At 38.8% G+C, this 18342-nt stretch overlaps 1 protein-coding gene across 1 annotated transcript in view; it reads right to left on the bottom strand.

The window, feature by feature from the left end:
* Liprin-gamma (liprin protein kazrin) overlaps nucleotides 1-18342 on the bottom strand; it is a 199392-nt gene that overhangs the window by 151028 nt on the left and 30022 nt on the right. The window contains 1 exon segment of the mRNA XM_076796696.1: nucleotides 8437-8463. Coding sequence (XP_076652811.1) covers nucleotides 8437-8463 — 27 coding nt within the window.

The following is an 18342-nucleotide window of genomic DNA, read 5'->3' as shown; positions in this document are numbered from 1 at the left end:
GCACGTCGTTCGTTCGCGGATGCAGGCCATTCGTATCTGTATTCGGATTGAAGATTCAGAAAGCAGGGAATTTAATTTCGTTTCAGCCCGGGAGCCGCTTATCCAATCGAGATACATGTAATCCAGAGAGGAACGAGGCAATAACGATAAAAATAATCGTGTATGGATGCCGCTACACCGGCATTCGAGTAGCCGTTCAGTCACGAAGGGGACATTTCGTACGATATCGCGATGATCCCCGCGCCTCTCTTTGCGACGATAAACTTTTACAATCGAAAAACGAGAACGGAGAACGCAAACAAAACGTCCGGGCGACCGGACGCGGACGTGCCCGTTTAATCGATTCAATTTTCAAAATAAACATAAGCCGCGCGCTGCATTATACTTCGCGTTTACGCGTTTCAACCACCCACGGCTTTCGCACGGCTCTCGGAGAGCAATTCATCGCTGCGACACTTTGAAACCTGTCGCGTTCCTGTTGACTGTTCACGCAGTCTTTGCAAAGGCATCGTGAAATGAAAATTCAAATCGAACCAAGTAATAATAATAACAACGGAGGGAGTTGATCCGCGATTTCTCGTTTCAACGATACTTTGAAGCCTTATGAACCGCTGCTGGCTTTTAATTAAACACAGCTGTTACTTACTTTGGGTGTAGAATCACGAGGATCAATAATAACATAAAGATCACTTTCAGAGAGGGGGTTGAAGATGCTCTGTTATTGATTTTTCGTAGAATAAATATTTTATGAGGCATACATGAAAATTATAGGGATTGAAACAAAATAGAATAATAATGATTTTAAGGGAGGAAGCTGATCCATAATTCCGTGTCTTATATTACTTTTAAACCTAATACACTGCTACTAATTTCTAAGTAAATAGGTTTGTCTTGCACTTTGGGAAGGTGCAACAAAAGTAAAATAAAAACCGAGGGGATGGAAACAAAATAAAATAAAGACCATTTTAAGAGTGGGGGTTGTAAACGCTCTATCTTTGATTTTTCATAGAATAAACATTTTATGTGCCACACATGAAAATTATAGCGATTGAAACAAAATAGAATAATAATGATTTTAAGGGAGAGAGCTGATCCATAATTCCGTGTCTTATGTTACTTTTAATCCTAATACACTGCTACTAATTTCTAAGTAAATAGGTTTGTCTTATACTTTGGAAAGGTGCAACAAAAGTAAAATAAAAATCGAATGGGTGGAAACAAAATAAAATAAAGACCATTTTAAGAGTGGGGGTTGTAAACGCTCTATCTTTCATTTTTCATAGAATAAACATTTTATGTGTCACACATGAAAATTATAGAGATTGAAACAAAATAGAATAATAATGATTTTAATGGAGGGAGCTGATCCATAATTCCGTGTTTTATATTACTTTTAAACCTAATACACTGCTACTAATTTCCAAGTAAATAGGTTTGTCTTGTAGTTTGGGAAGGTGCAACAAAAGTAAAATAAAAACCGAGGGGATGGAAACAAAATAAAATAAAGACCATTTTAAGAGTGGGGGTTGTAAACGCTCTATCTTTGATTTTTCATAGAATAAATATTTTATGTGCTGTAAATGAAAATTATAGGGATTGAAATAAAATAGAATAATAATGATTTTAAGGGAGGCAGCTGATCCATAATTCCGTGTTTTATATTACTTTTAAACCTAATACACTGCTACTAATTTCCAAGCAAATAGGTTTGTCTTATACTTTGGAAAGGTGCAACAAAAGTAAAATAAAAATCGAGGGGATGGAAACAAAATAAAATAAAGACCATTTTAAGAGAGGGGGTTGATCCATTCTTCCTTCACAACGTTTTAAAACCCTACACACTACGTTTGATTACTAACACAATATTCCGTACACCTTTCAACCATGCTACAGAACTATGGCCACAATTCCAAACGTATAAAATACCATAAAACAGAGCAAGCCGATAATACTAAAACGAAGATGGTTAATCCGTAAACCGGAGCCTGGATAAATTGCAAACACTGTTCCAAAAAATATTGCTCGGCCTTCATCTAGGACGGAGGAGAACCGCAGAAACGAGACCATGCGATAAAATTGCATAACGCATAAAAGTCCAGGGGAACCGGTTAAATGCGTCGTCACCTCGAGCAGAACGATGTCGCGTGTTTCTGGAACGAAACAAGGGGCAGGGAGAAGGTGTGGGACGAGGATGATCAAAAAGTGTGTCCCGGCCATCGAGGAATATTTACTCTCGAGGATTAAATTGAAAACAGTCGTGCAGAGGAAAGGATAAGAGCCGACGATTATACTCGACCGGAGAAGGGACGAAGGGAAGAGAGAGAGAGGGAGAGAAGGGCCGATGGGAAACGGGAAATAAAGAAGAAAAAAAAAAGGGAAAAAGCGAAATTGTCGCACGGCTGCAACGTTTCATCCTCAAGAATCACTCCGGAGCACCGCAGTAATCCGCAGGACTAGAAAGGCACGCGAAATTGAAAAGATTTCCGTCGATTTTTCCCTCGTCCCGTTCCGGCGCGGCGAACACGGGAGAATTCGAGGATTTCCAATCCTCTTCGGGATGCACGGTTTCACCTGACGAACCGGAACGATTATCGGGGAAATATATGTCGGGGGTAGAGAACTGGCGAACGTTATCCTTGTATCGAATTGATGGCGGAACAATTTTCTCCGCGGGCAGATCCGCGCCGAAGATATTGCAAACGTCGCGCATTTCACTATCGACAAAAATCAGGAAAACCAACTTTCATGTTGCTATCCAAAACACCTCCATGGAAGTGCTCCCAGACATCTATTACACAGGTGAGTAACGATATTAACCCTTAGCACTCGAATGGTGACTGTAAGGCACCACTAAGAATTGCTATATCATTATACAAAATATTTTTTAAATTATTAAATTTGTTTGTATTTAATAAATTACTGAACATTTCAGTTTTGTAGGAGTAAATTGCACCATTCCCGTATGTATAACACGAAATATATATATGTAGAAGGAAAATATTCTAGGTCGGAAGAAATGTTTCGTTTCAGAGCTAAAATGGCTTCGAGTGCAAAGGGTTAACACATTCGCGACCGCTGACGTGAATTCACGTCATTTTAAATTCTATTCCTGATTGCCGCTGACGTGAATTCACGTCCTGGAATTTTTGTTTCTGAACGCGGCAACATTAGGCGCATTAATGGGATTGGATTTAAATTTAAATTATTAATTAATTTAATAAATTATTCAAAAATTTTCCGGTCGCGAATGTGTTAAAATCAATAAATAAGTATTAACTATGTCTGGATATTTCACCTGTAAAAATTCATTCCATTAAAATTCATTTACCAATTGTGCTGGTGCGTTCTTTTTTGTAAAATCCATTTTTAATTGTATTCAGTATTCTGTCACATGTTGTAATGAGAATTTTTGAGCAAACTTTTATCCTCTTCATAGTTGAGTGTAAACTTAGCTGGAGATGATTGAATAATATAACAGCTAGTTTTATTATTGCTGTTGAAATATTAAAACTTATTATTAGTTTTATTGTTATCGTTAAGATTGATATTTTATGAATAAACTCCGGATATTGTGCACTTATGACAAAATGGACGGATGAAATGTGAAATATTAAATTCAGAGAAATCTGTGTCCGGTTTTATTAAATCATTCTTAAATTTTTTACAATTAAATCTAGAGAAATCTGTATGCAGTTTTATATTTCTAAGTTTAACGAAGGCATTTACGAAGGAAATAAAATTGTTATCTCTTCGATCTCCTTTAAACTAGCCCATAACAGTGTAGACATGTTTATAAAAATGTAGATTCGACTATAAAACCGCAAATTTGCATACAAGAGCATAGATTTGCATGAAATTGCACAATCCGCCGATAAGACAAGCTTGTATTGCACATTTCTCATTTTTCCCGAAGCCGTCCTCATGAAAAAATGCCGTTAAAAATGAAAACAGGAGTTTTGAAAGCATCACATACAATTTTCCGGTGCGAACAATTACAAAATTAAGTTGACAGATTTGCAAATCGATGAAAACAGTCGTCCGTAAAAATTCGCGCAGAAACAGGAAACGGAAATGTGTGCAACGTGAAAACCGTTCGACAATTCTAATTGGAGGAAAATCGAATGGTATATTTAAAAAAAAAAGACGAACAATTTCCTGTCCGATTACTATGATGCTTGTTCGATTATTGCCACGAGCGCTCGAGAAGCCAGGGACACGTTCATTGAATTAATAACGAACGTGAATTAATCCGTCAAATAAATCATACAAGCCGCGAGCGAAAGACGAATCGATTATCGAATGAAAGTTTAATCGACTAATCCCTGACGAGGGATCGATCGACAGATTTGCTGGCCCCCGAGTAAAACGTTGATTGCGATTTTGCGATCGCTCTGTAGCCACGATCGTGTATATTTATCCTGGATCGCTCGACATTGTTCAAATATTAAACGCAACCAAATGAAATATCTTTTTATGGCAATTGAGACACGAATACATTCTCAGTGGTACTTCGAATTAAATAATCATTTTAGAATTTCTTCTTCAATGTTCAAAAATATCATGTGTCATGTTAACCTAAATTCAATAATCGGGTGATTAAACATTTTAACAGTCTTTGGATTACATGTCACTGACGCTGCAAGCGCATCCAGTGCAATTTTAATATTTCATAAATACCGTAGATCTATTATTAAATTGAAATATTAAAGTTTGATAATGCTTCGAACAAAACAAATTTAATGAATTTAATTTCATTGGTTTATTAATTTGTTTTTAAATTCGATGGGATTTTTTTTATTGACTACAAATTAGAAATGGCTATGATAAAGTAAACAAAATTGAATCTAGTGAATTATATCTTTTCAAATTCAAACTTTTGTGCAAATAATTTCGGCTTTTATGATGAGAGATTGAAAATTCGAGGACTTTAAATTCTGAAGATTTTAATGTGTTTGGTCAACAGGATGGATGGAAAACGGTGCTCGCGAAAGAATTTTTAGAATATTGCAAAACGACTAGCAAAACTTGTTGGCGAATATAGTGTAAACATATTTCTATGTCCGCCATTTTTTTCTGGCTGGGAGATGCGCGATAATGGATTTCCGAGCACGGTCGCATTCTCATTTCTGCCGGTAATGGTGTCCCGCGAATTTCATCGCGCCTTCCTCGACTCGATGGCGTTATTTCCCTGGACGATCTTTGCCTCCAGACTAACTTCCATCATTCCAGGAAAGAAAGATCCACCGTGTTCTGTATGGAAGTCGGATGTGATCATACTGTTGCTCCAAACATTCTATGGGAAGCTTCTACAATTTTTAATTTTCTCAATATTTTTAAATTATTAAAAGAAAAATAAGAAACAAAAAATATGAAACAGTGGCAGAATGACGTGACACCTTTCGAGGGATGATTCCAAGTTTCAAAGTAATTTTCACCAGAAAATAAAGTCCTCTTTGCATGGACTACCATTTTATTTTCACAAATACTGATCGTTAAAAACTCGAGACTAAATCTGTCAAGATTAATAGTACAAAATTCAAAATTATTCGCAACAAAAAATAAATTCCTCTTTGCATGAAATACTGTTTTATTGTCAGAAATATGGATCGTTGAAAAATGGAGATTATTTCTGTCAACATTAATACCACAGTATTCAAAATTAATTGCAACAAGAAATAAATTCCTCTTTGCACGAACTACTATTTTATTGTCACAAATGTTTATCTTTAAAAATGGGAACTAATTCTGTCAAGATTAATAACACAAAATTCAAAATTATTTGCACCAAAAAATAAATTCCTCTTTGCATGAACTACCATTTTATTGTCACAAATTCTGATTGTTAAAAAATGGAGACTAATTCTGTCAAGATTAATAGCACGAAATAGAAAATTATTTGCAACAATAAATAAATTCCTCTTTGTATGGACGTCTATTTTATTGCCACAAATACTGATCGTTAAAAAATGGAGTCTAATTCTGTCAAGATTAATAGCACGAAATAGAAAATTATTTGCAACAAGAACTAGATTCCTCTTTGTATGGACGTCTATTTTATTGCCACAAATACTGATCGTTAAAAAATAGTAATTCTGTGGAGATTAATAGCACGAAATAGAAAATTATTTGCAACAAGAAATAAATTCCTCTGTAGATTAACTATTATTTTATTGTCACAGATATTCCGGGTTAAAAAAAAGGAGATAAAAACCCCTTAATCGGGGGAGATAAATTCTATTTTATTGTCGTAAATATTGATCCTTAAAAAATGATTGAAATTAATTCTGCAATACCTACAAATATCGACAAATCGTTGAAACATTTGTTTGCAACCCGTGCATAACCATTCCGATTTCGTACTTTCGATATCAGCATACGCCCTCGACTGCAATTTCATTGTAAACGGCAAAGGGTCTCGGTTGGTTCCATTTGCAAGCAATTATCACGCGACCCGTTCAAAGAAAGAAATTCTCCCGTAAACGGATTAAACTGCGACAACTACGGCGCGACGGAATTCGCCGTGCGGCGGCACAAAGGGCTGAAATTTCGAAATTCTGGGAAACCGCTGGCGGGGATCTACCTGTTTTGCCAAATAATTCACGTTTCCGTGGGCCGCGGTATTTTCGCCGTGCTCTCGCGTAGACGTGTCGCGGAGTTAATTTACTTGGTGGGCGAAGCGCGAGGGTAGAACACGGTGTTACGGCGGGAAAGTCAATTTTCCGGCGAGGGTGGAAAACGGCGGTACACGTAGCAGAGAGCTCAGGGCTCAGGAAAACCCGAGGAGGAAAATCTTCGCGAATTTACGAGGTCCCGAGGAGACAACGAAAACTCGCGCACCGGATCACCAGGACTAGGCGCCTACGAACGACGATTATGCACTCCTCTGAACAAAATGATAGCACGCGTATGCTACCTTCAATTTCTCGAATATTTCACAGAATTTCTGACCGAGACACACGGTATGATAATTTCTAAAAACTTGTTACAGATTCTTGCGAAAGCAGCTTTCTAAGCAACCGGAAGAAAAATTTAATTAATCTGTTATATTTATTTATTTAAAATAAAATTTAATTAGCTATTTTGTAATTTGGTAAAAGGTCTTGCAAATTATGGTACCTTCATTCCCGTCGCCTGAAATTCAGCGTCGTGACATTAGGCGAAATTGCTCAAAAAGCAAATGTCCTGAGCTCGGGAAAATCGAGGGGGGGGGGGGATTTTCGCGAATTTACGAGGCGTCCCGAGGAGACAACGGAAACTGCGAATCGGGGCTAGACGTCTACGAACAGCCACGGCGATTATGGTCGCCGAGGAGGCAACGAAGGGGAACAGATGGAGAAGGAACATAATCCTTGGGTAATCCTAATCGACGGATTACTCCTCGCGCTGAAATCGGTCATTCAACTCTCACCGCGAGGCCCTAATGGCAGGGCCACTTCCGTCGCCTGAATTTTTCAGGCGCTCGCTGTTGCTGCGAAATGATTTTCTTTTTATGCTCGCCGGAAGATGCGCCACCGCCGCCTCTAAAACGTTCTTGAAGAAGGAATAGGGTTGTAGAGGCTGTGCCGAGCTGCGGATTCCCTGTTCGAGGTGGCTTTGAACCCTTCTTATTGGTCTATATTCGACTTTTCAATACTGGGTTATGTCAATCCAATATTTCAATGTTGGATATTCTAGTTTTGGTATTTAGTGTTCTGGATTTTTATATATATTATTTCTTTAACCCGTAGCAATGTTAGTATATTTCATGTTACTATATTCACTCGATTCCATCTCGATTTCTGTAAGTAATTCTGTATTTTATATTTCCATGCTTTCACTATGCTTCTATATTTTATATTTTGCATTTATTATTTCGTATTCAGTATTTCTATACTTCATATTTCGATTCCAGTATTTGAATATACGATACTTTAACTTTAACTGTAATTTTAATATTCAAATATTCTTTTAACTTCAATATTTCATTATATATGCCACTTTAATTTTGAATCCTTGATCTTAATATTACAATATTCTATTTTTCGACTTCGATGTTTCAATACTTAATATTCCGACTTCAATATTGAAAGTTTCGATATCACTTTTCAACTTTAACATTAAGATTCAATATTTCGTCTTCAATATTTTAATATTCAATATTTGATTATATATGGTACTTCAATTTTGAAACCTTGATCTTAATATTGCAATATTCTATTTTTCGACTTCGATGTTTCAATATTTAATATTCCGACTTCAATATTGAAAGTTTCGATATCACTTTTCAACTTTAACATTAAGATTCAATATTTCGTCTTCAGTATTTCAATATTCAGTACTCAAATTTATCATTCTACAAAACGTAGCAATACTACCAATACGAGGAGCCATAAATCTAACACAGTATAATAGGTCTCAAGTGAAGAATATAATCAAAGGCAAAAGAGGGAGACTTACAACAGAAAACGTCCACGAGGTTCCGTCCTGCAAAAAGAAAAAATAATAAAATGAAAATGAAGGCATTTTCTCTTGCATTCTATAAATTGTACATATTATTAATTTCTCGCATATTTCCGCGCAATATACATGCATAAAATTTACAGTGCAACAATTATCATGATCTCTGGAAATAATCTCGAGTGTTATTAGTGAAATGTAGCTCGCAATCGACGAAAATTTGCTTATAATTTCTACATATTAATTTTTTGCACATTTCTATGCGATATGAATGCATAAAATTTACAATGTAACGATTATCATGATGCCTGGAAATAATTTCGAGTGTTATTAATGAAATGGAGCTAGTAATCGAAGAACATTTGCTTATAATTTCTACATATTAATTTTTCGCACATTTCTATGCGATACGAATGCATAAAATTTACAATGAAACAATTATCATAATACCTGGAAATAGTTTCGAGTGTTATTAATGAAACGAAGCTAGTAATCGAAGAACATTTGCCTATAATTTGTATATATTAATTTTTCGCATATTTCTATGCGATACGAATGCATAAAATTTACAATACAACAATTACCATGATCTCTGGAAATAATCTCGAGTGTTATTAGTGAAATGTAGCTCGCAATCGACGAGAATTTGCTTATAATTTCTACATATTAATGGTTCGCAAATTTCTATGCGATACGAATGCATAAAATTTATAATGAAACGATTGTCAGAATCTCTGGCAAGAATCTCGAGTAATTAATGAAACATGGCTCGTAATCGATGAACATTTAATAGGACGTACACTTTCGCGGCGGTCTGAAAACTTTCTCGGCTTTATCAGCGTTGATTACGTGTCCTCTCGAATCACGCAATCCTATTTCCACGAGGTGTCCCAAGTATTTTCAGTATCAGATCAGATACTCGTCAGGACGCATTCAAGGAACCCTCTTTTAATCGTTCTCGCCGAGGAAACAGGCGAAAGCTTCAACCGAGTGGAAATCCAATAACAGATCCTGCGACAGCGATAAATGCCAGCAACGTTTCCACGCCGCGGTGACAACGTGTACGAAGAAAACGTCGGAGGAAATCGAGAAAATCGAAAATAGAAAGAGAAAAAATATACTCGAAGGACTGTCCAACTTTTCACGTTTCAAAGCGAACCCATTCAACGTGTAACAATTCGCTTTACTGACGCTGGACCATTCAAATTGTCCTTGATGCTGCGTTCCTCCAAATACTTCACTGCTGCATTCATTTATACGTTCATTTATTCTTTAAACTCTTTTTCCCCCCATTTTTATGCGGATCTGTTATTCAGCAAAAACGTGAACATTTCCATAATAGTTACCAACTCGCAAAATGTTTTTTAGAAGGGAATTAAATTCTGCGCAATCACCCAACTGCAAAATATCATATTTCTCTTGGATTCTAGTAGTCTGAATAATTTAAACTTTAGTATCAAATGTTTTGGCAATAAGTGCAACTGGGGGTTGAAACAGAAAAATGTAGAGTACAATATGTAAAACTTTTTTACATTCGACTGTTATTTAGAGAAAACGTGAAATTTTTCATAGTGGTTATCCTCTCAAATATTTGTCAGCAGGTACAGTGAATTCTCGATATATGTCAACAGGGTCTTGTCATGTATCGTCCAGGAGACATAACCGAGCCGTGTTATGTTTACCGAGGCCTCTCGAGCTTCGTGGCCCCTCACGGGATACACCCCGCGGTAGTGGGGATAATTCCGCGACGTTTATCATCCAGGCCTGGGCGACATATATAGAGAAATCACTGTAATTAAATTACGCACAATCACCCAGCTGCGGAATATAATATTTTTTTATCATTCCAGCAATGCGAATAATTCTAAATTTTATGTGAAATATTTTTGTAACAAGTTTCTACAAAACACTTTTTGTAAGGGTCCAATATGTAAACATTTTTATATTCGACTGTTATTTAGAGAAAATGTGAGACTTTTCACAGTGGTTACCCTCTGAAAAATTTGTTGGCAGGAAAATAAATTATGCACAATCACCCAACTGCAAAATATAATATTTTTTTAATATCCCTGCATTGTGCATAATTTTAACTTTCATATAAAATATTTTTGTAACAAATCCAACTGAGGGTTGCGAGTTTAATTTGCATACTCGACTATTTAGAGAATACAAGAACCCTCTCCAGTGGTTACATTTTTTCTAACAACATTAAGCAACAGAAATAAATTATATACAATCGTCGAACCGCAAAATAATATTTCTCTTCGCTCCATTCGACTTAAATCGCTTTGAATTTAATTTAAAGTGTTTCGGCAACAAGTCTGACAGGGGGTTGCGAGTCAAGGGGTTGCACCGGGTGAGAAAAGCCGGCGGATCATTGGCAGACACGATTCCAGGGGCGACGTTCGAAGGAATTCGGTGTGCAAGCGTGGTTGTATCGTGTCGGCGACGGTTTTCCCGGTGAAACAACACGCGTAAAATTGGTCGGGCGAGGACGAATCGGTTTGACGTCCGTCGAAACGTCCCGAAATTGGCGTGGAGAATTTGCCGCGTCCCCGGTGCCGGGGTTCATTTGCTACGTGAGAGGCGTCGAAGACGAGGAAACGATTTATTATCGACAGGATACCCGTTATTCTCCGTCTGCGGTGGAACCAGGCCGAGAGAGCGTCCGTTATCCGTCGCTCCAATTTTCCTGCCGGTTTCTCCGTGTACGTGTGCACGCCGCGGGAATCGATCGAAAACCCGTGGCAGCAGCGTTTCGATCAGCTCGACGGGAATCGCTTTATCTCTACGCCCCCGTGTTCGGCTTTTCTTTCGAGATCTACCAAAGAGAGACAGAGTCAGAGAGAGAGAGAGAGAGAGAGAGAGAGAGAGAGAGAGAGAGCCAATATTGCCCGGGACCGGTTCAACCGGCCCGATATTGCTCCGTCGGAGAACACTTGTTCGCGATTTCGTTCGAGTGCGGAAGGTCAGGGATTTCAGGGGTCTACCTACTTCCACGACCTCGAAGAATAGAATTTTTCTTTTATATCCCGGCGAGCTCGCGACCCCATGTCCCGGATACCCACTCGTCACCAAATTGCCTGCACTTTTCTGCATTTACTGCAAGCACGGATTTTTAGGGAAACGCGTGTACGTGTTAATCGGGATTTTACTTCTTCTTTCTTTTTCTCGTGCTGATGTGTCTATGGGGTAGTCGTCATTCCCGCAGCTAGAGTTATTACAAAGTAATTATTGGACTCCGGATAGAAAGGAATAGAAATATCTTTCAGTAATAATTTTAATATGGTAAAAATAATCTATCAATATATTTGAAATCTTTCCACTGTTTTAAGTTGCATCTTACCATTTTTGGCGTAAATGTATAAAATCCGTGTTCGAGCAAAGATCAGACCATGAATATACATATTAATCCTTTTATGATCAAACAGTTCGAAAACTCACAGCAAATCAAAATCGGAGAAGCACCAAATAGAAGAAAAATTATTCGATATTAATGATAACAGTTCGAAACAAAATTGAACGATCTACCTCAACCTTATTTTTTAAGACACTTTTGTACCAAGAATCGCGTAGAAAAGTGAAGACTCGAAAGTTTTGCGGATTCAAAAATTCCTGCGCAGCTCCAACAATTTTTCTCACGAGTCAGACTACGGTGATTTCTCTATATATGTCGCCAAGGCCTGGATGATAAGCGTCGCGAAATTATCCCCACTACCACTGCCATTGCAAAGCGGAACACTCGATGCTCGCTAACAAGCCTAAATATAGAGTTGTCGAGCGTGACACGAAAATGACGAGTCTATAGCGCGTGACAGAAGAATTGGGTCTACAGTGATTTCTCTATACTTGTCGCCGAGGTCTGGACGATAAACGTCGCGGAATTATCCCCACTATCGTATACCCCGTGAGGGGCCACTAAGCTCGAGAGACCTCGGACGCCGAGGAGTGTAAACATAACACGGCTCGGGTATGTCTCCTACACGATATATGACGTGTTGTTGACAAATATCGAGAATTCACTGTACAATGGATTTGGAGACCGAGGTCTCCTCTTTACAATAGCACCATTAGCCCTAAACCTACCACGGTCAAAATGACCGGTTTTCTATTTCACAATTATTGAAATGATAAAATCGTTTTCCTAGGAAATTACTGAATTGACTTCTGTATTTAAGCAGATATTATAATAAAAATCGTACAAAATTTAAGTAAATTCAATCTTCTCCCTTCTATAAGACGTTTCACTTTTTATATGTTTTGTGCTTGGTAGGTTTAGTGTTAAATTTGACGTACGATTTTTCGTTGACATCCTGAAGCACTCTAAACATAAACTGTTCCTCAGTTGTAGTACATTTTACATAACGCTCTCTGATCGAATAGGCATAACTGAACGAAATTTCTGCACACCTAAAAAATGTTATTGTACCCCCCGAACATGGAAAAACATATCCAGAAAATTAAAAATTCCCACGTCCATTGATCGTTTTAAAAAAAAAATCCCAAAATTGGCCCTTTCGAAACAAGCAGCTTGCATCAGGCAACAAAGGAAACCTGCTTCTGAATTGCCACTTCTGCCTAAAACAAGGAGCCTAGTTATCTCCCATTGAGCCACCGGTTAGGGGAAACAGTCGTGGAAATGATCTCGTGGTAGAAATACTCGATCAGGGAGGGAGAGAAAAAAAAAAGAAGAGAGGCAGCCAAAATAGTCTGATCCGCGGCAGCGTTTCAATTACGGTCGCTCAAAAGCGTTCCCTTTCGACCGTTGAACGCCCTTCGAGCGTCCAGAAATTACTTCATCAGTCGACCAAACCGCAATACGTTGAACAAACGATCGGGACCGGCCGTTTTTTCGATTCTTTTCAGGAAACCGCGGTTATATATTCCGGACGCAGAGGGAGATAATTGGCTCCGCGGGCGAAACCCGATCGATCAGCGTAACGCCGAGGCGCTTTAGGGGCTTGCACGGGTTCCCATAACGCGTTTGTGCCACCGTGGATCCATGCTCGGTTCCCGTGAATCCTGATTGCTCCCAGTTTGTCCCGTGTCTTCACGCGATCGACAAGAGGGAAACCTCCGAGAGAAACTACTAGGACAAGGAGATGATTAAAAAATTCCTATGGACCTCAAAAATATTTTCCGCTACTCAAAATACCATGGACTTGAAGATTGAAGTCTCCCCTTTACAATGACACCGTTAAATTCAATGTACAATTGTTTGTTACCACCCGATTTCACTTTGAATGTAAATTGTGACATGGTTGATTACATTAAGTACATTTTTCGTAAAGCTTTCTGATCAAACAAAAATCACCAATTCAGCGAACCAAAAAAAATTGCATCATGTTCTCTGAACATTTACAACTGTACCCAGAGAGTTTGAAATTTTTAAGTCCATTCGTACTTCAAAAAAAAAATTCCCAAAACAAGCCTCTCACATCGGCCAACAAACGAGACCTGCTCTTCTCGAAAATTGTTGACCATTCTAAAATTCCTACGGGGCTCAAAAAATTTTTCTCGTGACTCAAACTGCAGCAGATTTGAAGATTGAAGTCTCCTCTTTAGAATGACGTGATTAAATTTTATTTAGGACTTTTTGTTGCCATCCTATTGCGCCTTCAATGTAAATTGTGCCGTAGTTCATTACGTTATACATATTTTTCATAAACCCCTCTTATTAACAATCAACTCGAGCTAATCTACAGAGACCCTTTTGAGAGACAGTCTTTAAGGGATAGTTTCGCATTGTTCCTCGTTCGTCGCGTGTCCTGGCGCGATCTAGAAGAGGGAAAACCTCCGAGAGAAACCGCTTGGACGATAAGCGGAACGGGGGGGGTTGAAAAAGGGGTGGAAAATGGGGGTGGGCACGCGAGAGGACAGAAGCCGAGAAGCTCAAGTATCCTTTGGCGCGCGTTTAACCTCCCCCCGAAAAGAAATTCATCGCGAATCCACTTTTAGAGAAACGCGAGGCGCGGGAAAGGGGTGGGGGGAGCGGGCACGGCACAAAAAGCTCGAGTATTGTTTACCCTGGCAGGGGTGGGGGGACGACGGGGCGGAAGACGAAAGGGAGACGCAGAGAATTCGACCGCGCGATAAAGGGATGACAAGGAACGAGGCTCGAGTGCCGGAACCCGACTTCTACCCCTTTTTATTCGACGAGCGAAAGGCGTGTAAACGAATGAAAATGAGAGGCCGACCGGTCGACTCTCCTCTTCTTTAATTTGGAACGTTCACTGATTTTTCGGTGAATATTCCTGGGGAATATTGGGGTCGCCGCTGGAACTTTTTGCGAATTTTTTAACCCCTCGCGGTGGCAAATGACAACACTCGATGTTCGAAGTTAATCCGATGACGGCGGATCACAATTTCCTACCTAAACAGCACGCGGTACTGGAGTGAAATTTATTTTCTCTCTTAACGTGTTTAATAGATTGAAAGTGACATAACTGTATTTTTAAGATCTTCTAATGTTTTTCTATTTTAAATTACGTCTACCTATTTTTGTCATAATTGCAGAAAATCTTTTTTTTTTCTTGTGAACCCCTGCCCCACAATATCGGGTCAGATTCCGTGATGAAGATTCTGAACAGAGTCTAACAAATATGTATGTTATTAATTTCCTTCAAATCGAAATAAAATTCTATTTTGTTGTAGTTGATAAATATCCTTTCCAGGCAACATACAAACTATTTATTGTTTGCTACGAAATTCCGAACGATTTCTAATCATTATAATCACAAAATAAATAGCTGTGCAAGGAGTTAAGCATTGCACGAGATCCATTTTGCTATAACACCATAGATTTACAAAATAATTAGCACACTAATTAACGTATTAAATTCTTCAATTACACCTTTCTAGAAATGAAAAAATAGACAGATATTTACATTTGGAGGAGCAACGAACATTTCCACACTTAAAGGTAGATAAATTTTATGCTCGCAACAGACAAGCGAAGAAACTGAAGAGCCATCAGTGTAATAAATAAAGTTTTTAAAAACACTTAGTACCCACTTATAAAATTGAGTTACACAGCTATACCAGCTTCGTGGTGAACGAAGTCTCCACTTCAATGCATCGAGCATCACAAATTGTTCACGGTGCTAAGCGTCAAGAGAAACGTCATTTTCCTAAATTGGAAAAAATCTTGATTTGGTGGAGCGCCGCGTTCCCGTGGCAAGTGTGTCAAATTTCAGTTGGTGAATTGTTCAGGTCTCGTCGAGCCGTGTTTTCGCTGTCCATAAAATATCGCGGCCGCAAGTTTTGCCGTCGCTGCAACTCGAAAGCGAACGAAAGAGGAGGGCGCACGTATTCGTCTGGAATTCCTCTCGGGTTTCTTCGGGGAGATAGTTCCCGAAAAGAAACTATCGATCGGAGGGACCGCAGACCGCAAACTACTACGGGCTGGCAAAGTCAGTGTGTCAGCGAGCAGGGATCTCCCGGGAGACGCTAGCTGGACTGTCAGCTCTTGTTACGAATTCGCGAGCCACCCGCCGCCGCCGTCAGAAGCTACAGGTACAACACACGTTTTCGCTGATGGAGACCGATACACGGCACCGTCTAACGTGCTGCAAGCCAACAGGCTAAACTGGAAAGCGAACACGGGGGCCGACCATCGAGGAGCTGTCGGTGGTAATCGATCGCAACCTCGAAAGGAGATGTCGCACAGTGTGCCGTTTCCGTGAGATGGGTGGAAATCAATTCAAAAATTCTCTCCTGCCACAAAATAGCTTAAAACTGGATCATTTCGCGAGCCACCACCAGTCTGCCTCGACTGAAAAGAAAAATTAATTTCACAAAGATTTTTTAATTTTCTACCCCCTGAATTTCTGATTCCCAAACAAGTAGCTTTAAGGGCCAAGTCACGTGACTTTTTCAGAGTCAGTTCACAGCCTTCAGCCACTGACTTAAGATCCGTCTTGGTCTTGATCCGACGGGTCTTAAGTCTGTGATTAATCTTGTCACATTTTTTGCTCTGTATTATCGATATCATGAATTCCGACGCCAGAAACGTGCTTCAAGTTTTTGGCTTTGTTTCGCAGAGAATCGAGACAAAATATAGTTTAATTTGTAGCTGGAGATACTTTCTAGCGCGCGCTGCTCTCGATTTCATCCAGAAAACTCATCCAATGGCGTAAAAATGCTTGGATTCCACGGCTTGCGCATCGTCAAGTTTTGGCCTACTTCTAACGCTTATGTTACCAAATATCTGCATATAATCTCGGCAGCTCATGACCAGCGCGCGTTGGATCGAACCTTTCTCTTTCGAATGAGCCCTTTCCCAGCGAAAAATATTCTCATATGAGAACGAAAATTTTTGTCGGTAACGTGGTCACTCTAACTTATCGCGAATCTACGGAGTCTTGGCTTACTAGATTCACGGACCACTGAGAGTGACTATTTCATATTTCTGTATGAAATCAACAAGAATACAATTTTTAACCATTTCTTTGTAACATATACTATACTACATATTTATAACATATAATTCCTCGTGGATGCATTTTTACAATCTCAGTAATCATAAATTAAAAATAGTGCGGCGCATTTCCAGGATTCCATTTTCAAGCCGCCAATGCACCATTGATGTTAACGATTCAAATTTAAAAAAACTATTTTTGTTTGCATTATAACGTTAATAAATGATACCTCAAATTTTAAATCAATCTACGAATTAGAATTCTCAAAAAAAAAAATTCTTGAAGAACAAGCCATTTACAGAAGGTTCCCCCCTTAACAGTTAACAATCTAGACCTAGAAAATAAGTAATACCAGAATACTGCTACCTCAAAGAGTCTTAAAATCTGTTTGCAGTTAATAATGTATCCTTAGCAGAGTCATTAATTTTGTCCAGCTTTTTGCGATTCTGGAGCACCGTGCATCTGTTACGTCGGATTCCAGAAAGAGGGTCTCGAGTAACGAACCTCCACGATAAATACCCAATTAAACTGTTCACCTGCAATCCCTCGTACCACCGGCTCATTATACTCCTACGAATTAGCAACCGAACGCCCTTACAGGAGCTCCTGTTGCAATTGAATCGGTGCTTATGGGGTTTCGTTCCGGTTTCTTTTCACGGGATGAAAGTAACTGCTCGGCTAGGTTTCTTTGTAATCGAATGGAACAAACGATTGTTTGTTTACCAATTAGCAGTCTAACTGTTACAATTCTGCAGTTCTGATGCATATTGAGCAGGGTAGTAGACATTTTAAATAAATCCTCTCGTGGAATTTAACACTGGCTGAATTTTGCTTTGTAGAAAAACATACAAAAATCGCTGCGAGAAACGTGACAAATTAGTCTTATGCCCAAGTACTATGGCACCTACACCAGAGTTAACCCTTTGTACTGTAACATTGAATTCTGAACACAGTCTAATAAATATTAATTTCCTTTACTCCGAAATAAAATTCTATTTTATTAACTAGGTCTAAAGGGGCCGACAAAAGGGTCCAATATTTTTAATTTATATTTTTGTACAGTTCTAATATTTTTAGTTTAAAATCATTAAGATTCTAAGGACGCATATATGATAAATTATTTAGCAAATTTATTTCTTTGGGTATATATTATTTTCAAAATACAGTGAATTCTTGATATATGTCAACAACACGGGTCTTGCGTCGTATATCGTCCAGGAGACATGCCCGAGCCGTGTTATGTTTACACTCCTCGGCGCCCGAAGCCTCTCGAGCTTCGGGGTGTACCCCTCGGTAGTGGGGATAATTCCGCGACATTTATCATCCAGGCCTTGGCGACATATATAGAGAGATCACTGTACTCCCTAAAATGCGGATATCCCGTTCTCGTTATTTTTATAAAATAATGCAAAACAGTCACTTTTAGTGCTCCGTAAACCTAGTGTTAATGTACAGGGAGCACATAAAGGCGTGCAATGGATACAAA

Source organism: Halictus rubicundus, chromosome 1 (assembly GCF_050948215.1).
Source record: "Halictus rubicundus isolate RS-2024b chromosome 1, iyHalRubi1_principal, whole genome shotgun sequence".
Taxonomy (NCBI): domain Eukaryota; kingdom Metazoa; phylum Arthropoda; class Insecta; order Hymenoptera; family Halictidae; genus Halictus; species Halictus rubicundus.
This window is presented reverse-complemented; position numbering and strand designations above follow the sequence as displayed.